Here is a 25,441-nt window from a genome sequence, read left to right on the forward strand (position 1 = left end):
CATACAGGCCACTTTTATTGTCATAGTGAAAATAATAAATATGCACTAATATTTATATGTGCATTTAAGAATCTATGGTGTTGCTGTTACTCTGTCACAATTTTACCTTTACTCTAAATTAATAATGTATTCTAAATGTGAAGTCAAAAAAGAAGCATATCATTTAGAGGAAGATAATACACAAATTCCCTTTACATAGCCCCAGACTTTTGCACAAAATTTTACAAATGCAGCAGGACGAATGAGTGTGTATCCTGATAAATGTCAGTATGAAACAAGGTGTAGTGAAAGCGGTTAGAGTAAATAATTTACCTCTAAATGGTAGATATGAGATACTCCTTTTATATAAATGGTTACATTTATACCTCTTTTGTTTCAAGAGTAATATGGTGACTTTTCAATTAATATGCAATTCACTCGTAGTTAGTTGTTTATCAATCCACACTAAAATAAGCGATCTAACTAGTATCTCTTTTAGTTTTGAAATTTAGCTATTGTAGTCTTGAAGTAAGTATTTCTTATCTTAAAGAGTTCAAAGGTATTATTAATAGGTTTTATTCTGTTCTGTTTTGTTTTGCCTTTTTTTTTTTTTTAATTTCTCAGGAATCTAGGTCTAATACTGATGATTTTTTCAAAGACCTAAATTCACACTGCCCACAGGAAGCAGTGATGCAAGAACAAGATATGCCATTCCTTCGAGGTGGACCTGGAGTGTACAAGGTAGTGAAGACTGGCCCATCAGGTCACAACATCAGAAGCTGCCCTAACCTTAGAGGTATCCCAATTGGAATGTTAGTTCTGGGAAACAAAGTCAAGGCAGTGGGCGAGGTATGGATCCTTGTAGCTTCAGTTCATGTCTTCATAGATACCAGTATATAACAGTAGTAAACGCAACAAAAGAATCTGCCCCTGTACAGGTTTGCTTTTCCAACCCTCGTGATAAGTACTAACCTTTGAACTTGGTTTATATTATAAATACTAATGCCATGATGTCTTCTGAATTTTAGATGTGTGCATTGATTTGAATAATGTTAAAATTGTACTGCAGTTACGTATGCTTGCTTATATATTTCTGTTACAGTATTCCTTACAAAATTATTTTCTTGTTCTACTTCATTGTCATATTCTTTGAAAGAATTTTGTTTCGTTGAAAAGTTTTTCTAGGACCTAACCAATTAACAGATTATTCTGTTTCTCCGTATTGATTGTATTCAGTTGTTGAACTGTTGCTACTGTTCCCAGTTGTCCAGCTGTGGTGTTTTATGGTTAATAAGGGCTTAAGGATGAAGTGTGTCATGCTATTTCCTAAATATCATGTCAGGAACAAAATTAGTACTCGTACAAACTTTTCATACATAACTTGGTGTTATTATTCTACTGTTGCAGCCACCAATAAAAAGGCATATTTTGGTGAATATCTCCTTCAAGTTTTCATTTATGCTTGTTTGGATGTTCTAAAGTTGTGATGTTAGTGTTTTGCTTCTTCTGAACATAAACAGGTCTAAGATTTTTGGAAATACTCCTAACTGTGCCATAAATAGTTTTGGTCCTTCAATCTGCCTCAGCCTGTGGCCTTAATTTAAGAAATTTTTAATTTTTTTTTAACATTTGCTTTGTAATATAAATGGAGGTGGTTTTCAAATACTATAATAAGTTGCTGAATCGTGCTACTGAATTACCTGAAAAGTCAATAAATTGTGCTTTTTTTATGTGTGTGCATCAGGTGACTAATTCAGAAGGTACGTGGGTGCAAATGGATAAGAACAGCATGGTAGAGTTCTGTGAAAGTGATGAAGGCGAGGCATGGTCGTTAGCTAGAGACAGAGGTGGAAACCAGTACCTCCGACACGAAGATGGCAAGTTGTTGTTTTGTTGTTTTTTAAATTAACTTAGGAAAACAATTAAGCAATCTAAACAGGACAAATAAAGAAGGAACTGAGTTTTAAACAGGTATAACGTGAATTTGCATTTTTTCATTTGAGTTACTTTACGCAGTTGGACTTCAAAGTTGTTTACAAACATTATTTAAATGTGTTTTAAAAGAACAGTTAAAATATCTTCCCATGTTTTCTTCTGTACCGAGTTATGGATCATAATTTTAACCATCCTTCTTTTAGCTATGGGGATCATATTTAAATAAGTAATTGTGCATTTTTATTAACTTTCTTTGGCCTATTTTGTGTGTCTGTGAAAAGCAGAGCAGAATTCATTATTTATGTTGCTTTTGACTTTAAGTTTGTTAGTTCTGTCACACAACATCCTGTTAAAAAACTGTTAACATGTTTTTTAACTCTGTATTTAAAATTAATATCAAATTAGTTAATTATTCTAGTTAGCAAAGTATGATTGCATTCTCTTTAAATGCAGAATTCCTGTCTTGAAAATTCATGTTCAGATTGGGTAAGACCTAGAAATAATAAAACATAAACAAAATGTTAGTACAGAAACTTTTTACTGTCCCTCTCCCCCTCCCTCCCTGCTTTAATCATCCTTCGTGTTGATCTACAAACAGGCAATTGTTACTGATCTGACGTAGCTTGCTTTCACCCTGAATGCTTCATATGAATACCTTGAGGTATTCTGAAACTGTTACTTCCCTAACAGATAGTCTCAGCCCATCCGGATGAGTTCTCCTGTACATGATTATAGGATACTTATATTCCCTTAAAATATGAGAGACGGAGTGATCTGTCAGTATTTATACTCCTGGAGGAGATCATCTATCCAACCTCCCTGTCAGTGCAAATCAGGTTGCTCAGGCCTTTGTCTGGTCAAGTTCTAACTATCTCCAGCCTCTCTGGACAACCTGTTTCAGTATTTGACTCCCCTTTGTGGTGAAAAATTTTCCTAATATCTAATCAGTTTCTGCAACTTCTGTTTCTTGTCTCTTGTCCTATCGCTGTGAACCTCCGAGATGAGTCTGGCTTCATCTTCCATGAACCCTTCAATTAGGTAGTCGAAGGAAGCAATAAGATCTCGCCTTAACTTTCTCTTTTTAAGAGAACAGACCCAGATCTCTTCTTAGATGATGTGTGCTCTACTGCTCTGACTGTCTCGGTGGCCTCCAGTGAACTCATTTCAGTCTGCCTTCTGATGGGGGCCTGAAACTGGAGACAGCACCCCAGGTGTCCAGTTTGCCCCTCTTGTCTTTCCAATGTCTAGTAAAAGTTACTATGGATCTTCATTAGCATGATTTTGTTACAGATACTCTGAAAAAGAAACAGCTAAAGTTCTTCTGTTGATAATAACATGTTTGGTAGAGTTCCCTAGAAGCTGGTTTGTTTGATCTCACTTGAAGAGTTGCTTTCTTCAAGCCTTTTTTTTTTCTCCTTCAACAGATATTTCTCTGTTTTCTGAATAAATCTGAATGTTTTCAATTTATAATCTTCCCACTCCTTTTATGGGATCTAATGAATCTGTTTTCCAAAAGATGTCTTCCTGAAAAACTTCTAGCTCAGCAGTCATGTTATACTTGTGATTTTAGATAGTACTTACTGTCATCCTCTTACTGTTCATTATAACAGACTCTTTGTCCTTTTTCTGGTTTTGACATGTTGTGCTGAAAGTTATTTCACACCTAGATACTCCGATAATTATCATCATGTTACCATATTAAAACTTAGGTATTCCTACGTGTAGGAATAAACTTAGGTATATCCAAACGTGTGTGTGTGTTGTAGGCTGTTGCTGCTTGACTTTTACTTAATACTTAGCACAGTGTCTTTTTTGAAGTCATAGATTCTCCATTTTTAGTTAAGTCTGATAATTTCAAGTTCAGAGGTTCTCAAAGAGCCACTTAGAAACTAAGTGTCTGTGAATTGGACCAATACTTTACTGCTGAAAGCGCACGTATTCAATAATAGGGTTGTTAACTTCATAATTTTCTATCGTAATATGAGGCTGTTTGCTTTTCCAATAGAAAATCATTTCTCTGAAGTTAATAAATTAAGCAGGGTGCAAAATTTTCTATTCAACAGTACTTCTTTGGAGGAATAGATATAACCTACGTTTAAGTCACTTGACAGTATTTTGCATATTTTAAGTAGTCTTTTCCAGGTTCAGTAATTTATCTGTCATTTCATCTTTTCTGAAATTTCTCAAGGTATATCTATGCTTTAAGAAAGAATTCTTAAATTTGGAAGAACTTAAACAAGACACTTCTTTAAAGGTCTGTCTTCATATTCTTGATACTTATGTAGTGTTACTGAAGGATGTCTTCAAGTACATCATTCTTCTTACACAAAGAAATGCAAGCTCCAGGCTTTTCTATGTTCCTAGTCCATCTCAGTACCAAGTAAAGCTAATGCGCTTAAGCCACATCTGAAAATTATTTAAACTAATTACTTTTATTTGCCCTGAAATTAATTAGGAATACTCTTTGTCATCAGTTTCAGTGCTTTTGCTGGAGGAAAATAATTAAGGTTTGGAGGAGCTCCAACTAGATTTCCAACTCTCTATATTTTTATCCATAAATAATACCATCTTTCAGATTGCTTTTGTATTTTCATTATTTAATAAAATGATAATGAAATTCTCAGGAAAAAAAAATAGGATTTCTTTCAGAGCCAAAGCAAAAGTCATACTGAATGCTCAAGTCTGTGGGTGGGTATCCAGATACTTCAGCTGAAACAGTACATCAAGATCTAGAGTTGCCTCTAATTGAGAAAATTCTAGTTTCATTCTTTTTTAAACAGTGTAAATTTTCAACCTTCTCACTGATAGTTTTTTATAATATGAGTATGTGTGTTCTATAAAAGTTTATACTCTGAAATGAAATTTCTAAAAATGGCTCTTAGAAAAGTTACGATTTTTGTTTTAATTGAATCCACATTAACTTTAGTATGTTTACAAAAGAAAAAGTTGTTCAAGTTGCCAACATGAGCTTTTAACCTGCATGTGGAAGTTTTCATGTGAATTATTTCTTGTAGGTAATCATTTAGAATGCTATTTCTGACCACATAAGTCAATAATGCCTCCCTAAATCTAGTCAGGTGGATTCTGTATCTCGTTTATCTTGGCTCTTTAGTTGTTACAGATGTTCTGAAAGACCCCAAGCTGGGTTTTTTTGAGGCTTTTTTACTACCATACAGAAAGCAAAACTGTAGTACTTGGTGTCAGATATGAATAAATCTGTCAGGGGAAAAAATGTCTTATGTCCTGTGAAATATGAAGGGGATAGCCAGAATTAAAAGTTTATTGGCTCTGAGTCTGTCACTCTGGAAACTATCTTTTCTCCACCCGGCTTTGTCAAATGAATTTAACAGTTGCTATCCAAAGAATAAGCACTGAATGATGTGGTGTCTGAAAAACAAAGTGTCAAGTCTGTTCCTTATGCCACCATATGGCATATGATGGCAAAGCTGGCAGCAATTCAGGCAAAACATAAAAAACAGCCTGTGTGGTATTAAGTCTTCTTTTTATTTTTAGAGCTCTAAAGAACAGAGATAGGCTTTTCTTTCTGAAGAGAATTGAGTGGTAGAGTGCTATCTGGAAAAAAAAAAAAATCACTTTTTTGCCTTGTGACTCATCTTTCCAATGTAAATCAGTTACTAAGAGGTCTAATTCTGAAGTGATGTGGGTTTTTTTACAGAACAAGTCCTTCTAGATCAAAATGTTCAGACTCCTCCCCCAAGTCCTTTTTCAATACAAGCTTTCAGTAAGGGGACAAGCTGTAGTAATGGACAAGGGTTTGATTATGGCCTTGGAAATAATAAAGGTATGTTTTTACACTCATGTTTTAAAAAATGATGTTTTTCTTAACTCTGTTTATGTTTTTGTTAGTCATTTCTTACTCTGTTAGGCACCATCCAATGTCCTCCAAAAGACATAAGCAGTAGTGCAATGAGCTGCAAGGTGGTTTACAAAACATGTAGTTGATGTTGTAACTGCTTTTTTCTCTGCTTTAATTTCACTCAATCCAAGTACTGCTCTGTATAAAAGGGATCATCAGTTGAGGCTTTCTATAGTGGTAGGCACAAAACTATAACGCAGAAATGAAAAATAGATACTTGTAAAACAAGATATGAAAAGCATGGGGTTTAAAATGATCGGAAACATTTGTAAAGATTTCTCACCTGTCGGCATTTTTTAAGTGCCATTAATGAGATGGCAAGATAAAAGTACCATTTGAGATTTAAGTTTTAAAACTGAAGGTACCTTTCAATCACATAGATATCAGTTACAAATGCTGGGTTTGTTAATTTTACTGACATAAAATAATTGTTTCCTTTAACCATGGTTTATTTTGTTGGCAAGATATCAATATATATATAAGCCTTCACAATAAACTCAAACTGCATGCCTTCAGTTCTACTGATTAGATCTAGAAGGTTTAATAATATAGAAGAGACTTCTGCTGAGGCAGATGTCCTTGTGAAATATTATTTGAAACACAGAGCTTTGTTATTCAACTCTTACATTGCTGTACTCTGTCCATGCCACTATGAACATGAGCCTAAGGTGTGCTATGTGTTCTTGACACCAGCATATATTATCCTAAATAAAATAACTTGATTTAAGACGTGTTTTAAATTAAGGAGAAAAGATGAGAGAAAAATTATTCCTAAATATTCTAGTCTTTAGTTTCATAACAATAAATAGGTTTATATCATTTCACAGTGTTTTACTGCCTAAAGCAGCAGTTCATACTTGTCCATGCATTCCTATAGGAAACCCTTTTATTAGGGCTTTTTTATATAGAACTGCTTTTCCCAGTTCAGCCATACTCGTTTCAAAATAACAATTGAATCAGAAAAGTGGAAGTGTTTAAGATGTTCAGTGTGTGAGGCAGTTTTACAGATTGTGTCTCAGTGTCAACTGCAGAATAGTGCAAAAGCATTATCTATTCTTTTTCTGCATAAGCATATTAAGAAAAGAATTTTTTTCCTGTGCTGTCCAAAGATAAAACCTTAGAGTTCAATATGCTATATTAATAGGCATCCTAGTTTCTGAAGACATTCTGATTCTTTTTATATATCCTGTCTTAAAACAATTTCTAAGGTGTTTCTTTGGGATATTACAGTTACAGAAAGTTTAGAAGCTACTCCTGGTATTGAATTCCATGTCATTTTGTACACATTATTCTCTCGACATACCCTCAAGCTGTGATGTTTAGTGTGAGTGAGCAGCTCTGCTAGATGACTTTATTCATTCCATGTAATGTAATTCCTTCTGAATTGCCCGAGAGTGGAGAGTCATTGACAACTGTATTGAAAGAATAATGATATTACTTTCCTCAAAAATAAAATTCTTCAGCTGTATCATTACTTTATATACAGTATTTTTGCATTCTTAGGTTTAAGAAGCTTTGAGTTCTGTGGGAAAATAAACTGAAGGCACAAGCACAACTTGTTAGGGTACTTTCCAAATGAAGCAGGTCTTTTGGAGGTGCTTGTTTGTTAAAAGAACTTCTGTAGGGATGCACTAGTTTCAATGAAAATTCAGTCACCATCTATAAGCGTTGACTCTTGGTCAAATATAAAGATCCCCATGTAATAGGTCTGTGTTTACAGTATTACCTGCAAGGCAGAAGACATAACTCCCACAATCATTCTGTTTAATTTAGTTACGTCTTCTCTATTCCAGCCTTCTACATTCCAGGCAAGTCTTTAATATTCCTCATGAATGGCCCTACCCACCTCCATATTTAATTATTGTGGGCTAGTGACTTTCAGCCTCTTCTTCCCTTTAAAATAATTACTCATTTTAGGAAATAGGCCTGTCATATTTGAGAAGAGTAGTGCTTTGTCAAACACATCAATCACTTCTGGGTTATTAAGGTAGGAATGATTGCCACCCAAGTACTGGTCCAATATTTTTTAGGTATACTACTTCCAAAACAGTGGAATAAAATGGATTTATTGATACTTGTAGATGATTATTTAGAAAGACATTCCAGATATTTTCTGGTATTTTTGTTCTCTCAATTTTGAAACCAAAATATCAAGACAGTAAATGCAAAATTTAATTTTGGAGTTCTTAAGTAATACAGGGTTCCACACACCCACTGGTTGTTCTCTAATTCCATGAAAAGACAATTGATAATCACCCAAAAACGTTGTAAATTCAGTGAGCTGTAAATTCTGTATTAGCTGCTAATTTTTTTACTAAGATTTCTAGAATGCTATCAAAAAGATAGGAATTTGCAGAATAAAATGGATTTACTTGGTGATGGTTCAAATCTGAGATGCTCTCAAACTCTTGATGTCTCCCAGCTCATATTACTAAGTATACTTCAAGTTCTAACATGGTGTGATAAGCTCTCCCTTCTTACTGTAGACTTCATGTATTTCTAATGCTCACATAGAGTTTTTGGAGAATGGGCATTCAGAAATTAAAACTTTTATTTTTAACATGCTAGTTTTTTGAAGGCCTTTGTTTACCTCACAATAAATATATGTAGTTCTTCAAAAAACCAGTTCCTAATTGGTACTTACTTTTTAAAAATTACCTTCAATCTGATCTTGAAAAACAGCATGAAATAATACTTTTAAAGATATTTGCAAAAACAAGCAAATATTTACCAAAGCCTTGGCACAGAAATACATTTGCCAAAGTCTAATTATATGTTATCTTTCCCTTCTCATCAGTTTTTCTAATCTTTTTCTGCATGTTTTGTTGCATGTGTATATTATTGTAAATGCTAGGGATTTCTGTTTTTTCTTGGCTGCTCTTCATTTTTTTAGCAAGGCAAATATAAATTGCTGTTTTGAAATGTTTTAAATAATTGCAGTAAAATATCCATGATCCTTAAAAACCCTTGTACTTTTCAGTAATTTTATTGCCATGCATGGGGTGAGATATTTATGTTTAGCCGCAACCAGAGTTGTATGTGGCTAAATAAGATTTATGAGCAATTATCATCATTTAAACTTTAACTGAGCACCATTTTACTCTGCCTTTCTGGAGAATGACAAGTAACAGGTTGTAGTTTTGACTGTTTTGCCCACTACAGGTGACCAACTGAGTGCCATACTGAATTCCATTCAGTCACGGCCAAATCTCCCAGCTCCTTCCATCTTTGATCAAGCTGCAAAACCTCCCTCTTCCCTAGTCCACAGTCCATTTGTGTTCGGACAGCCCCTTTCCTTCCAGCAGCCTCAGCCACAGCTTCAGAGTAAGTTTGTCAGCCTTACCTGCCTCATCAGTCCATTTCTGCAGCTCTGACATTGCTGTTCTCGGTTGCTTACCAGCTACTAATCATCCTTCAGTGCACCTTTCTGGTTTTGTTTCGTTAAGTTTTTCATGATTCAGAAGCATGTGAGGTAATGCTCCTAAAGAAGTACACTTGTTCAACTTTAATTTCAACATTGACAATATTTTGCTTTACTGTGTGTTCTGCAGTGTAGATAAGTCATGAAAGTACTTTTCCAACATTATATGCAACTCTGGGTTTGTAATTAAGGTAAATATTTTATACGGTACAAAATGTTGATAATTTTAACATCAAAAATGGACTGCAGTAAATTCATAATTATTAAATTTTCTGGCCTCCTAAATTCCTATTTTTTTTATCAATTCTAACTTTAGGGATGTAGCTGGAAAGTGGGAACAACTTGGCACTACTCATAAGAACGGCTCTGGCAGTCTTCTGTTGGGTGCTCACAGGCTTGGCATGGACATGAAAGTTTGCACCTAGAGGTGCAATCAGCAATCAGTTAACCTGATTACTGATGGGAGGTCAGGAAACTGTTCGGGTTTTGATTAATGAAAACTAAAAGCTCATCATTCATGATGGATAGCAGATATTGCAGTAAATTCGTCCTTATATAGAGGACAGGTATAGCATGCATCACAGAAATACTAGTCTTCTCCCGTCTCCCATAAACTGTCCTTCAAAAGTGCCTCGGTTCTTTCTTGTGAGACCCTCCTAGTCAGTTCAGTCTCTATGTCTATTCAGTCCTGGATCTGTCCAGCTCAGCTTATTGAAGTGACAGTGAAGTGCTTCCTGTGAGAACTAGATTAAAATCTCTTAATTCACTTTTATAAAGACTATCAGAAATATTCTGACAGTGATCTTCTGTACTTATGCTGGACTTAAACTAGTGTCCTGAAAGCAGAATATTCCAAAACCTACTCAGATAAACAGCTGATTGCCAGTGGCATCAGTGCACCATCATTGAGAATTTGTCAATTGTATATTCTTTGCTATCACTTGTAGCTCTCTTGTTCAGAGTAGTAAAATCAGACTTTCTTATTCAACTGTGCATCAAAAATAACCCTCATTGTCTTATGTCAAACTTCAGATGATTTGTCCTTTAGCATTTAGATCTCTATTGTATGGAAAGAAAAGCTGTCAACATTTTTTTGTTAGCTGCCCAACAAGATCTTGCTCAATCGATATGCCTATCCAACAGATGTAGATAAACTGTATTCAGTGAGCAGCATCCATGGTTTGTCTTTTAATAAGGATCCCTGATTCAAAAGGAAGCCTTTTTTAGTCAGATGGGGGGTGCACTGGTAGCCTACCAAATAAAATAATAATGAAACTGGAAAATAATTTCAAGTTTGTGTCTGATTTGGGATCTTAGCTTAGTGTAAGATCCCAACCGATATGGTTGGTTGTCCTTCCAGCAGGGCAAAAATCACATGGGGTAAAATTTCCTGTTCGAACTTCCCTAGTCTTTTGCAAATTTGTCAATCCTTGATTTACAGGTTCATCCAAATTCAGAATATTGTCAGGGAGGCCTGTAAGACTATATTCATATACTTTTTCATTTAATAGTCAAGGAAATTATCAGAGGTATTTGAAACTTATATAAGACTCTCTAAATTAAACATTTTGTTTTAAGCAATTATTCTGTTATTACTGTATTTCTTGAAACTTTACATATTAGAAAGTAATGGATTAATTTACAATATAAGATTAATTAGAATAGCAAGGCATATATGCAATAAAAATATTTAGATAGAAAAGTTCTATTTGGATTGAATTCCACTGTTGTTTTTAATCCGTGTTCAACACTGATGCAGCTCTAATAGAACTGTAGCAGAAACTCTTTTTAAGTGTGCATTTTTCATTCATTATTTCCAAAGCACTTTATAGCTTTGTGTTACCAATCATGTAATTAAAGGTTAAATCCATTAAACAACATATCCCAAGGCTCCATATCAAGTCACTTGGATTTTTGCCCTAGACATGCTTAGTTTTACTTACAAATTATGTGCTCTATCCTTAAGTGCTTCCTGCAGTAAAGTTAGATCTAAAAATTAAAATGAATGTTTCTAGTCAATAACTTGTATATTAAAGGGACTAATTGATGGTTTTAATGGTTGAAAAAAGTTGTGCCAGACTAGATTTCCATGCCTGCAGAGGTTATATACTAAATACCAGTTTTGACTGAAAGTCTGCCTAGATAGTTTAGTCTAGCACATCTTCTGTTCTTCCTCATGTATCTGTCTTCCTGGGGAGAAATTTTATGTGGAAGCATGAACCTGAGGAAAGTTAGGCTCATGCTGAATGTCCTCTAGAATTATTTCCTTAATTTAGGTTTTTATAACAGGAAAAAAAATGTTGGTCTGATTATAAAACATACTTGTGCCAGTGACAGATTGTAGTTTTTCTTTAGAAGAGTTTGTAGCTAGCTGTTCTTTTTGAGGAATGGTTTCTGGTTTTGGGGTTTGGTTTGGTTTCCAAATTTATTTAGGGAAGAGGGAGAGGGCTTGTCACAACCTTTTATCTTCTGATACAGTGTCTGGTTATTGCTTTGTGGAAATATTACAATTTTGGACCACCACTTCCTCAGATATGATGCTTGAAATAATAAGAAGTATCTCTGTTCTTCTTTTCACATCATAAATAGGTAAACTAACAAGAGTCCTGTGTGTTTTGTCAAATAATCTGTTACGGAAGGGAATGTATAAAAAAGAAGGGGGAACTATGTTACTCAGTTTTGTGTTATGTGCTATGGCTCTACGAACAGCTGATTGTTCTGTCCTACTTAATTCCTTTGTTAATTTTCACGCATGGTGACAGAAGGGAAAAAAGCTGAGAGATTGTTTTCTTTTTCATGGGGACAGACAAAATTAAGATGTTCTTGTTATGTATTTTAATTTCTTAACAGTCTTTTATGCGGCTAAAAGTACAGAAACACTAAAAGAGATGGCATAACCTACTTGGAGTTTAGCAACAGCTATATTGACTTGGAATCTTAGCAAGAATTTTTTTCCAGAAAGAGCACGAGTTTATCTATGTTTCTTCCTTGATTATTTCAATAAAACTGTCTGTAATTACTCCAGCCTGAGTATGCTTGCTTCTGAGAAGTTTCTAAGATCATCAGTAACAGATTGCTCAGGACTGCAACCTCCCATAGCCGCAAGATTATTACTGATGGCTTGATAATTTGTCTCTGAACTTTGTGAAGAGCACAGAAGACTCAAATTTCTGTTTGGATTCTGAGTATAGCTGACGTGTGGAAGCCTAGAGGGTCAAGGAAGATCATGTTTCTTACCCTTCAGCAGTGTGTGCTGGGTCATAAAACTCCTTAGACATGACAAGTCAGGGAGATGGGATTTTGCCATGCTGTCCAGCATCAATTATCAAAATTCCACGATTGACTGTTGAACTCTGAACTTGGGGAGGGAAGATTGAGCCCCTGCAGTCACCGATGTTAGGCCTTTGTGCCATGTTTCTTCACCTTGGAGTTGCTCTTGCAAATGAAGAACAGATTTATAGGCTGAAGAGGCTTTGGACCCGCCTTGTTAGCCTCATTTGTCACATTCTCCCTCTTCCACTGCAGCCCTGGCAGCTCACTGAGCAGCTCCACAGCACAGCTACTGCTTCCTCACTCATCTTAGTCCAGGCAGAAGCTGCAGTGCTGAGCTGCTCTTAAAACAGTTGTAGCGTCCCGTCAGACTGCTTCCTTGCCAATTCGTGCTGCAGAGCTGCAATCCAGCATATGGTCCCACAGTGTCAGGAGTTCCTTGATACATCCCATCAGTATTGTGCTACCACTTTCTTTTTGGTTTTGTTCCTTTCCTTTCTGGATGCTGCTTACAGAGCATTTAGAACCGTTGGCTTTGCCTGCAGTGCTTCTATCCATGTTTCCTAAACTGTAGAGGGGGCACAAAAGACCAGCACACATATGGAGCACGTAACCCTTCTCAGTAGTGTTTCAGTAAAATCAGGGGAGAGAATACTCTTAACCAAGCACACTGATCTCTTCCATATTGTGCTGAAATGACGTAATTGTCATGCAAAGCAGCCAGAGAGGATTGGTTTAACTGTTTTTTTCAGATGCTGCGTATTGCTGAAGCATCATTCCTGAAAATTTGAGCTAGTAAGTTAAATTGTTTCATACCCTAAGCTTTACAGATTTGATAGTCAAAGATATGTATGAAGCATATATTTGTCCAGGTCAATCCAAAACCATCCCTGGGGGGACTGGTATGGGAAAATTTGGTGGAAGAGCACAAATTGTGTCGAGCTTTATCTTAGAAATAAATTTGGCCTATCACATCTTCAAAAATTGTAGTTACAAATTATAAAATTACAGAAGCATTTTTATCTACCCTTCTGGCACAGGAATACTTCTTTCAATTAATAAACTTAAAGTGGCTCACTCATTCCCCTACTATAACAGTATCTAATATTTTTCTCCCTTTTTAATATTTAATATTCAAACATTTGTTGACTTCAGTATATTCTTAGGAAAAAAAAAAGTCCTTGTCCAACTGTCGCTATGCCATTTGGCATTTTCAGGATGTGAAAACAGACATGCTGATTGCAGTGCTTGAGGAAATTCAGCTAAGAGCCATACTGTAACTTCCATGTCAGTAACAGTGAGCAAGAGAGGAATGTGTTCTTTTTTGAAGAGGCATCCATTGCTTAGGCAAAAGGGCAAAAGCAGGTCAGTGCTTTCCTTCATGGTCATGCAGAAAAGCAGTGGCATTTCACAAGAAACTTTAACCTATCTCCACTCTCCAGAGACATTTGTCAGTCTGGTTTAGAGTTTAAAAAAGACCAATGTGGACTAGTAGGTGGTATGTCATGCCTCCTGGATTGGCTTACCTCTGTTTCCTCAGAGGAAATAGGCATGGCTATTAGAAGACCGCATCCTGCCACAGGGTTTGAACTGCCTCTTATGTCTCCATATTGCATAGCTTTTCAAGCTAGAGCTATTTCCGTGTTGAAGGAAAGAATGTGACTGAAGATAAGCTGTCACTTCCAAATATGATGTGAGACAGAGCTTGCCTACCTGTCTTTGAAGTCTTTCTAGTCTTTGGGGCTGATTAAAAAAAGAATCCTGAACAAAAAGCTGGTCTCTGTGACTGACCACTTATCCTGGGTGGACACACATTGTTTGCCAAGGCAGCAAGGAGGTGATGTGGGAAACTCGTTCTCTTCCACCCACGGTCCCTTTGAAATGATTGAGAAGCAGGACAGTGTTCAACATAAGCTAGATGACAATATTAGAAAATGTAAGTATTCTTAGACGTAGAATGAAGCAAAAATGTGCATACGTGAAATTGGGATTAGTAAAGATTTTCATTTAATTATTCATAGACTGGAATGCTAATATATCAAATTGACATTTTTAGGCTTTTATTTACAGCATTGTTCCTCCACTGCTATTTTGTTTTTCTAATGTGATTTTCTGCATTTTTGCCTTTAAAAATCGGTGAAATGACATCCTGCTACTCAGAAGTAATATAGTTAGTATTGGATCACTTGAAAACATTTGTAGGCATCAAAGTAGGTATACTGTTCTTAAATTTATGCTAATACTGCATTGAGAAAATAGAGATTATTTTCTTGTTTTAAAGAATTAAATTCTTACTTCAAGCCTGCGTGAACACTTTCTCATTGTAGAGTCCATAGACTCCTTGTCATTGCTTAAGATGGGGTTTTTACTATATTTGTGTGTTCAAGTTAATAAATGTAGTACCAGACAAAAAGATGTCTTAAGCAGTGCAGGAATTGAAATCACTTGTTTTCAATAGACTTGTCTTCTTTCGTTTGTACAAAAGGGTCTTTAAAACAGAGTATCTTCTAACATACACAAGCTCTTTATTAATGCTGCAAGAATTAGACTTTTTTTTTTTTTTCTAAAGGAAGGAATAGGAATTGGAATTAGAATTAAAAACAGCATTAGAGGAAAGTAAAATGATAAACTTGAAACTAGAAGTCCCTACTGTTACCTCACTCCAAATTTCATTTGGAGCTGTACTTCTAACACATTTGGTGTCAGTAGACTCTATACTGAAATTATCTTAGCTTATATCAGAATTTAACTTTTTTGTTTCTTAAGGCAAAATTATTTTTAAGGGTTGATACAGATTTATTTTCATGTCTATACTGTTTGATAGAAACTCTTTTACTGCTAGTTATGTCTCTTGGTAGTAGTGAGAAACTAAAGTTCACACTACCCACATGAAGTTTTTCAAAACATTACATTATTGAGGTGCATTCAGATTTGAAAACAATTTTGATGGGTTTAAAATATTTTCCTTCATTCTGTCCAGTGATTAGTGAGACTTTCCAACACAAACATCTATGTGTTCTGTAATTTTCTCAAAAGAATGTGAGAATTAATCATCTAAAAGGCCATATTGCAGTTTCAAATAATAAATCTCTAAATTTACAGATTAAAAGTTCACATTGAAAACCAGAGTTCAGTTGAAAACTAGATACTGGTTTTTATAATAAACCATAAATCTCATTGGCTAGTCTACACATACTACATTTTTAGATCCTAGAAACTAATACTGAAATCCCAGGAGATCTTTTATTCTTTTAAAATTTAGATCAGGGAAAACATCTTGAAGTAACTCTTTCTCATTTAAAACTAAGGTAGGAGTCTAAACAATGAGTTCAGAATACTTAACAAAGGAGATGCATATCATTTGAAATGCTTGTTTTTATCTTTACTGCTTTTTCCATTGAATCTGTGCTGCTTCTGTGCCACTGTTTTCCACTGTAGAAACTCCATCCTGCTGCCTTGCTTCTCGTGAGCGTATTTACAAAACTAGTGATGTAGCTGGGCCTGCCTCTGCTATTTCATCTCTCTCTCACAAACTGAAGGGTGGGTATGCATGCCAACATAGCAAGGTTATTCAGATTTTGCATTCAAAAATGTTTTGGGTTGGTTTTGTTTTTTTTTTCTCCTTCCATTCATTTTCATTTCATTCGCTTAATAAAATGCTGTTTCGAAAGTAAACATTCAAGTTTGATATTTGGGAGCTCGTTTGATCTAACTATGCAGTGTTGCCTTCCTGAGTTGCAGCAACTTCGTGATATGTGATCTAGCTATCTCTTACTGCTTTGTAAAGAAAGGTGACTGTTAATCTAATCTAATAACACCTGTTTTCAAACAATAGGCAAATGAAATATGGAAGAAAAAGAGCGACAAATGTTGAGTGGTTTTTGTTTACAGATAAAGCAGATTGTAATATGATTATGCAGTTTTTCATTTGGGGGATTATTTTTTTGTATGTGTGCTGATAGTCTAGAACGTTAATTAGGATTATTTACCTGTATATGTACAAATCTAAACCTTTGTTTTTAAAAACATAAAATATTTTTTGTTGCTGGAAGCTACTGTTAAGCTATGCCTTTCGTAAGCAGTTTTGTTCTAGAATGTTTTCTTGCTTGATATTCAGTAGTCATGCATATACCTTGAATTTGATACATTGCTGAATAGTTTATAGTGTTTTATGCCCTCTAAGAAGACATCGATGTCCTTTCACTATTTATTCCTTCATGAGGAATTCTGTAAGAGGTTCTATCTAGAGTAGTTTCTCATCTGGCAAACCTTAAATTCGTCTTTTTATTTGCTTGTTTCTGGGAAAAGTGTGTACAACATAATTATTTACATTTCTGAATTCATATATCACAAAGACATCTCAGAATTAGCTCATCAGTAGAACTGGTGAATAGCTGAACAAAATGCTTGGACTGATATTTAAGAAACTTTCTTTTAGCAAGAACAATCATTTTATAAACCATGACGCACCATGCTATTTCTTCCCTTCCTCTTTCCCCTCCTTCTCCCCCTCCCCCCCCCCCCCCAAAAAAAAAAATATAATTATAGAACTCATTAGAAAAAAGAATAAAGACAGATTGGACTCGCAAAATTGGTTATGATGACTTTTGAGATGTTTTAATTATATTCTACTGTTTACATTTGGAATAGCGTTCCTGAATGTAGACAAAATATTTCTTCTCTGCCTGGAGAAGTATGAACTCCTACCATGTCCTGGGAAGCCAGGACAGTACCCTAACCTTCAAGCTTGTCAATATTCTAATATAAGTAACCTTCATTTTTTCCTGTTGCTGGGTTTTTTTTATTATAAGGTCCTTAAATATGGAGGTAGCAAAATAATAAGAAATGGTTTGTAACCTGTGGAAACATCTGAGTTGCTACACTTTGCTCCAAATAATACATTTGATTTTGTATTGTGAGAGTTAACAGTAGGGAAAAAATCCGAGATCACTCTGTGCTTCTATATATTTTCTAGCACAGGGACAAGGCTTCATGGGTGTCATCTGGAAGAAGTTGGTTCAGATCCCATAATGTAGCAGGAAGTAAACACCGATTTCCCACCTTCTAAGTAAATGCTGGAGGTACTGGATGAAAGATGACTACCTATTCTCTCTGATCCCTTTAGAAATCAAGGTCCAAATTTGCAAATATTGTCTGATTAACTGAAACTTTATATTTTGACAAATAGTTGTTTCCCAAAAAAAGTACCCAGACCAATGGAAGTAACCTTCTAGTGTCTAGAAAAGCAAAATAATCCAAAGTACTGTAACCTAATTCTACAAGCCGTACAAGAGAAACTTCTTCATGTTTAACTAATGAAAACCATTCAAATCAGAACAACTTACCTATGCATTCAAGACTTTGCAATGTAATGCTTTGTGGAGAGACAGGTATGTTTAATTCACAACTGCTGTATTGCCTGCCAGTAACTTCAGCATTGCTTGTCTTAATTTTCAAAATAGAGTTCTACAAGAGGGACTGGGTGTGTTCACAGAATTATTAGAAGCAGATTGCTTAATACACTTATCTGCATATACTTGTTTTGCGTGTATTTATATTAAGCTGCCAATAGTTTTTATAGTTTTGTGGATTAATACATGTATGAAGTCAATGTGCAGAGGAGTAATAAATTACTACATCAAAATAAAGGGACATCATAGACCAGAGTTCATGGTTTAGCTTAGTTGTTGAAAAAGGTGAGGGTTTGGGGTTTTTTTTAGTAGGTTGTGTTCTGGTAGCAGAACATTGATAGTGTGTGGTCTTAAAAAGGTGGATAACTCAGATTATCGATGTGAATCATTTTAAGCATGTTTGTAAGCCTCTCACCTAATTTGCCTTATAGCCTTTATCTACTTCCTACGTTTCCTGACTTTAGAGCATTAAAGAAAATAAATGTTAATGTATTTGATCTTTCTGCAAGTGTCTTGTTGCAGTCAGGCTGACACTCATAGAGATAATAAATAAATAATCCTTGGTTTCTGTTGCAACTGTGGTAAACTTAGTTAACTCCTGGATTTTACCTAAGGATGTAAATTTTGCTTCCTTTACTAGTGTTTTCTCAAAATAGTGAACTGTGCCTTTTGATACCTCCATAGTAGTGTTTTCTCTGTAGATATTTCCTAACACTTGTTTGTTTGTATCTTTGGGAGAATAAATGTATTGAAATATTCTAGGGAGAAAAAATTCCCTTTGTATTTCCTTTCATTTTGATGTGAACAGAAGCATGTCTTTGAATTTTACCCTGTGTTCAGATCTTTAATCCTTGCTTTGTATCATTAAAGGTATCACTGTCAAAACATAATAATTTATTCTAAAATATACTAAACAGGTGACCGAATGAATTTCACAGGAGCTGCTAGAGCGATTTCTCCAGCAGGAAAATCAGACATGTCATCAAAACACAGAGCTGACTGCAGGTCACCCAAGCTTGATGTGCGAATGAATAGAGCTGCTGCTGACCAGAAGAAACCCAGGAATACAGAAGGTTTATCTGCCAGTGAGTCTCTTATGCTGAAATCGGATACTGCAAAATTGCGGTCAGACTCTCACAGCAGGTCTTTGTCTCCAAACCATAACACTTTGCAAACACTAAAAACGGATGGAAGAACTACTACTACCAGTCTGAGAGCTGAATCTCCAGGGCCAGGAACCCGGTCATCTTCTCCAAAGACAAAGACACTTACAGCTGTTAGATCCGGTGCTAGTTCTCCACGATCCTCATCACCCCACGACAAAACTCTACCTCAGAAAGCTTCATCCCCTGTAAAAACAAAGCTTGATCCTCCTCGAGAACGATCCAAATCAGATTCGTACACATTAGATCCAGACACCCTTCGCAAAAAGAAAGTACCACTAACAGAACCCTTAAGGGGAAGGTCCACTTCACCCAAACCAAAAATTATTGCAAAAGATGGAAAACCTGTTACAGAAACTGAAAATAGAGCTCCTTCCCCTCATGTTGTACAAGAAAATCTTCACAGTGAGGTTGTTGAAGTATGTACTTCAAGTACTTTAAAGACTAACAGCATTACAGATAGCACCTGTGAAGACAACACAGAATTCAGAAGTCTGGATGATGGTTCTAATAAAGTTCATTTCAGCATAGGAAAAGCACCACTGAAAGACGAGCAAGACATGAGAGCATCTCCAAAAGTGAGCCGTAAATGTGCTGGTAGGCACACAAGACCCAAAAAAGAAAAATCCAGCTTCCTTTTCAAAGGAGATGGCTCCAAGCCTGTAGAGCCTGCCAAGCAAGCAATGTCACCTTCTGTTGCCGAATGTGCTAGAGCTGTATTTGCTGCGTTTCTTTGGCATGAAGGAATAGTTCATGATGCTATGGCTTGTTCATCTTTTTTGAAGTTTAATCCAGAACTGTCCAAAGAGCATGCACCAATACGAAACAGTCTTACTCAACAACCTGCAGAGGAAAAAGAAACCAAGTTGAAAAATAGACATTCGCTGGAAATATCATCTGCTCTTAACATGTTCAACATCTCACCTCATGGACCAGATATATCTAAAATGGGTAGCATCAATAAAAACAAAGTCCTCTCAATGTTAAAAGAACCACCTCTGCATGAAAAGTGTGAGGATGGAAAAACTGAAACTACCTCCTTTGATACATCCAGTCATCACACGATGAAATCCAAGTCTCCTCTTCCATTAACATTGCAGCACTTGGTAGCTTTCTGGGAAGATATTTCCTTAGCAACTATTAAAGCAGCTTCCCAAAACATGATTTTTCCAAGTCCTGGTTCTTGTGCAGTGTTAAAGAAGAAGGACAGTGACAAAGATAACAAGAAAACAAAAAAAGAGAAAAAGAAAAAAGAAAAGGTTGAGACTAGGCCAAGGGGGAATCTTTTTGGTGAGATGGCCCAGCTTGCAGTGGGAGGACCTGAAAAAGACACCATCTGCGAGTTGTGTGGAGAATCCCATCCATATCCTGTGACTTACCACATGAGACAAGCTCATCCAGGTAAGATTACATATTTTTTTAATTCCTGTGTCCGTCTGTAAAATACATTGCACGCACATTTTGGTGTTAGTTACTGTTATGAAAATATGTCAGGCTGTCTTGCCTAGCATTTTAACACAATTCACTATATAAGCGAAACTAAATCTTAAGACACACAAATTATTTATGCACTTGTGTAAGTAATTTTAAGTAGTTGTGGATCTGAGCTTTATGTGGGCCCCTGAATTTTTTTCAGGAGTTTGTTTAGTTTTAGGAAAATGAGGTGTATCAGTACTAGCTATGCATTGTCTTAGCTGGTCAGCTGAGTTCAAAAGATACACAAGTTGTGTTTTCTTTAGAAAAGGGATCACTAATAGAAGGGATTAGCTACAATATAGCTAATAATAAGTAGCCTTGTTAGAGACAAAATTGTTTCTTTTTTTTCTAGCTTGTAAACATAACTAGTTATTTTGCCAGTTAGTGAAGTTCAGGCTGATGTTGTTATGCCCTCGTTTTAGCACTGTATGCAAAGTTAAAGCAAAGTTAAGGAGCCTTATTATTCAGCAGTTATCAGTGCCCTGAATCTTTCTGAGAAAGGAAAGGAATTCAGCATAGGAATGCACTTCATTCCCTTTTAAGGTTTATTAGACGGGGGTAGGTTTTTGTGTTTGTTAGATTATAGGTCGTGTTGGCTAACATGTAATACTGACCTAACCGTCGCTTGGCTGCCTGAATAGGGAGCTGTTCCTGCTTTGGACGAGTTCATAATAAAAACTTGAAAAACACAGTGCATTTGGATTCTTTGTATACTGGTGGGACACGTGGACATGCACCTTGTTTTTTAAACACTTCAGAGAGAAAGAAAAGGAGAAAATTAGGCCAGGAAAAGACAAATGTGTTCCTTCCCCATCTCCATCCCTCTTTTACAGTAATAAATCATCTAATAATAATCATTCTTTTGAAATAACTTTTGTTTTTTCATCTTTTTCCCTGATGTAGGTTGTGGCCGGTATGCAGGTGGCCAAGGTTATAATAGCATTGGGCACTTTTGTGGAGGATGGGCTGGTAATTGTGGTGATGGTGGTATTGGAGGAAGCACTTGGTATTTGGTTTGCGATCGATGCAGAGAAAAATATCTCCGTGAAAAGCAAGCAGCAGCAAGAGAGAAGGTATTTTCATCTGTTTCTCACATGTTTAGCGCTCTATCTGCTTAATAGTACTGTGTTCACAACTTGAAAATAATGTAGGGGTAGTTAAAAAAACTTCGGAATTTCAGAATTTTGGAATGTCCACTTAGGCCATTGATAGATTTAAAATAATAAGATAGAAACTTTGCTGATTACTTCTGACCAGATTTCATCCCTTCAGATGGTAATGTTTTCAAATTTGTAAAGTAATTTTATTTTTTAATCCCAATACAACTGCACCATTGAATGTAGTACCTAATTTTTTAAAAGTATGTGTCAGTTTATTTAACTCTGAATTCTGTTTTATTTGTTTACTGAAATATGAGTACTGATTTAACTTTATATGTTTATAGTTTCTATAATGATCTTAATCATCCAGATCACTGGATACAGACGCCAAACACAGGGCAAACCGGAGGAATTTTTAATGGGAATAATACAAAAGGTGATGTTCTTACAGTGGTCCTCCATGACCAATTTCAAATTCTTGCTTAAAGCATACAAATATGTTGAGGTTTTAAGATAAGCAGAACAATGCTAATTTAATTTCATTTTTGAAATTAAATTTGGTTTGCACACAAAATTCATTCTAAGGAAAACATCAAAACTTTCAGCTGTTTATTAAAAGGTTGCAAAGCTATGAAAATAATAGAAGTACCACTTTGTAATAGAAAGCATTTTACAACAAGCAATTTTTCATCAAGCAACTTCAGTATAATTGATAGTCAGCTTTTCCTGTGATGAAGTATAATTTAAATATACCTTTTTCAAATATCTCTAGATTAAACAATCTAGGAGAAAACCAATGCAAGTTAAGACTCCGCGTGCCTTGCCAACTATGGAAGCGCATCAAGTGATTAAAGCCAACGCGCTGTATTTACTGTCGCTGAGTAGTGCTGCTGAGCCCAGTATCCTCTGCTATCACCCTGCAAAAGCATTCCAATCTCAACTTCCCAGTGTCAAAGAAGGAATTTCTGAAGACTTTCCCATTAAAATGCCATGCCTCTATCTACAGACTTTAGCAAGGTAATTAAAGGAAGCTTAAGAATATTGATTTTAATACTTGTATTTATAGCGTTGGATAAAAAGGTACGCATAAACTAAATTAAAACTGACGTAGAAAAATACGTATTTTCCTAATTCTTTATGATCTTTGTTCTTTCTCTTCTATTTCTGTGATCTTGTTGATCTGTGATCTTATTTCTTAGATTCTGTTTGCTCCAAGTGTTAAATATACCCTGAGTAGCTTTTGGATGCTAAATACTTTTTAACAACAGTTTAGTTTCTGTCCAAAGAATTTAGCATTTCCTGAAAAGTTTGACTTAGTGTGTTAGTAGCAGACATATGTGCTACTTTTCTCTCTCTGCAGTTAAAAATAGTAAGAAGGAAACAAGACGGCTTGTGCTTACTTGGTATTTCTAAGTAGATTTCACTGTAGTGTCTTATGTTTATGGTGGATAGACATTTGGGCCTAAAATACATAATGGAAACACCTAATGAAAATACTAAAAGATAACAAAGGGTGATGCCCACTCGCTGTTGGTTGAAAATGCCATTATATTTTCCACTAACACTTGTAAGTCACAACCAGCTTAAATGCATTAGGTGAGGAGTAAATGAGTGGCATTGGCTGGCTAAATATATTGGCAAAGGACTTTTGTGTATGTCTGTTTCAGGAACTTGTAATCCTTAATCCTAATTTAAAAATCTAATTTGATGTAGGCATCATCATGAAAATTTTGTTGGGTACCAGGATGACAACCTCTTCCAGGATGAGATGAGGTACCTGCGCTCAACTTCAGTACCTGCGCCGTACATCTCGGTTACTCCTGATGCATGCCCTAATGTCTTTGAAGAGCCAGAGAGTAACATGAAATCTATGCCTCCAAGGTACTTGCTTGTAATTCTAGGTACTACGTACAAATGCTAAAGCATTAGCACACCACCAATTTTTAAAAAAAAAAAAAAAGATAAAACATTGCTGTAGTTAAGTAGCTAAAGTATCAGATCAGCTCAGATCAATCTCTGCAGTGGCAGAATGGCAGGAAAAAAGCAAAAGCTTCTGAAGCTGTAGTCAAAAAAAATCTTCAGTTAATCATAGCACATCAGGCATATATTCAACCGCTAGCAATGCAAGTTTGCAAATCAGATTTGAAACTTTTAACTGTAATGCAAACCAATTGCTTCTCTCTCGAAAGGTCTTGGTTTTACAACCTAAATATGAAAAAGTTTGCTCAGAAATTGTAAGGACTTTCAGCATACCTCAGGGAAATTTATCAATAGTCCTTCCTCTAGGACTGCTTATTTCCCCGTAGAAACAAATAGAGTTTTCCAGGGTCTCCAGAACTGATCTAAAGAGCAATGGTCCAAGGACCATAGCTGTTATGAGCTCCTTGAAAATGTAGCATTTTTTTCCCCTGTATTCCTGTTCCTTTACACAACTGACTGCAGTGCAGATTAACAGCCTTTTTTGAAAGGAAGTAGCTGTTATCTTCCTTTCAGGATTTCATTATAAAGGGAAGTTTGAACAGGAAGGAATTTCAATACCTTAGATTTTTCAAAGCAAGTGTTGCTGCTTCTTTCTGTGGGAAGTTAAAATGCCACAGAAGAAGTGACAACTTAATGCTATCTAGGACCAAGAGCGCTGGATGGTTTCTGTCAGAATAAGCCAGTTTCTTATCTCATTGAGCTTACTATGATCAAATTCAAACAATTACAGACTTTTTGGTTTTGCCAGGGAAAAAAAGGCTCTTACTGTTACTTAATAATAGTCTGGAATCAACTTAGATGCTTGGTGGTTTTAGATGTCAAACAGTGATTCCTCATACAATAAAGAGGATGTAATGATGAGAAAACTTGCTTTTAACCTGTTTTTATTTCAGTCTGTTATATTTTATACTGACTGCAAAAATAGTTTATTGGAATGCTACAATACACAATGTAGTCTTTTCAGAAATAGACCGTTTCTAACAAAACTCCTTAAGAGTGCATCAAATTGGTATATTCCTTTAATAAAACTATGGACAACCATGGTCTCCTGAGGCCTATAGGGACACCATAAGCTGGGAGTTCTTCTGCAGACTGTAAGAAGTCCACTGAAGGTAAGGAGTAAAACATGTCAGAGGCATAGCCGTAGCAATTGAAAATTCACTTTAAGGCTAATGATGATAGAAACTTTTACTTCACATGAAGTTCTAAATTTCAGCTGGCTTGCATATTAAAAATTCACTCCATAGATGTTTTCACATGCATTCTCAGGGCAAATTTGGGCTGAAACTTCAATTCAGGCATGATCTGAATGTTTGTATTCTCTCTTAAAAATACCTAAATTCTTGGAACTTACCATGTGCATCATTACATTTGTTTATAAAGCACTTGCATGCTTTCTCATCATGTCTAATTATAATACGTGTTGCTTCTTTTCCAGCATTTAAAGAGTTATTAGGTACATAAGACAAACTTTCATGCAGTAGTAGCATTGTCATTATGAAATGCATGTGTCTTTATTTAATATTTATGTGTAATTCAAGTATACTCTATATATTCATTGATGAGTCTGTAACTTCACCGATTTCTTTGTAGTTTGGAAACCAGTCCAATAACAGATACAGATCTTGCAAAGCGTACAGTCTTTCAAAGATCATATTCTGTTGTTGCATCAGAATATGACAAACAGCACTCAATTTTGCCAGCACGTGTAAAAGCAATCCCTAGGAGACGAGTCAACAGTGGAGATGCAGGTAAGGGCATAGACTTCGGAAACGTTAAAAAAAATATTCAAGGATACGGCATTAGATTTGCAGTTCTTCTTGGAAACT

The 25,441-nt window shown here is 35.6% G+C and overlaps 1 protein-coding gene across 21 annotated transcripts in view; it reads left to right on the forward strand.

Annotated features, from left to right (window-relative positions):
- The window catches only part of MYCBP2 (MYC binding protein 2), a 204,093-nt gene that overhangs the window by 144,222 nt on the left and 34,430 nt on the right, over nt 1–25,441 (forward strand). For 9 of the 21 annotated variants that reach the window (XM_075741636.1, XM_075741638.1, XM_075741641.1 and 6 more), the window contains 9 exons: nt 604–828; nt 1,724–1,856; nt 5,591–5,716; nt 8,930–9,115; nt 18,811–20,457; nt 21,436–21,605; nt 22,405–22,649; nt 23,346–23,513; nt 25,206–25,363. In XM_075741636.1, coding sequence (XP_075597751.1) covers nt 604–828; nt 1,724–1,856; nt 5,591–5,716; nt 8,930–9,115; nt 18,811–20,457; nt 21,436–21,605; nt 22,405–22,649; nt 23,346–23,513; nt 25,206–25,363 — 3,058 coding nt within the window. The remainder of the gene's footprint in view (nt 1–603; nt 829–1,723; nt 1,857–5,590; nt 5,717–8,929; nt 9,116–18,810; nt 20,458–21,435; nt 21,606–22,404; nt 22,650–23,345; nt 23,514–25,205; nt 25,364–25,441) is intronic. The other 12 variants (XM_075741639.1, XM_075741646.1, XM_075741640.1 and 9 more) reach the window with 7 other exon arrangements.

Source organism: Balearica regulorum, chromosome 1 (assembly GCF_011004875.1).
Source record: "Balearica regulorum gibbericeps isolate bBalReg1 chromosome 1, bBalReg1.pri, whole genome shotgun sequence".
NCBI lineage: Eukaryota > Metazoa > Chordata > Aves > Gruiformes > Gruidae > Balearica > Balearica regulorum.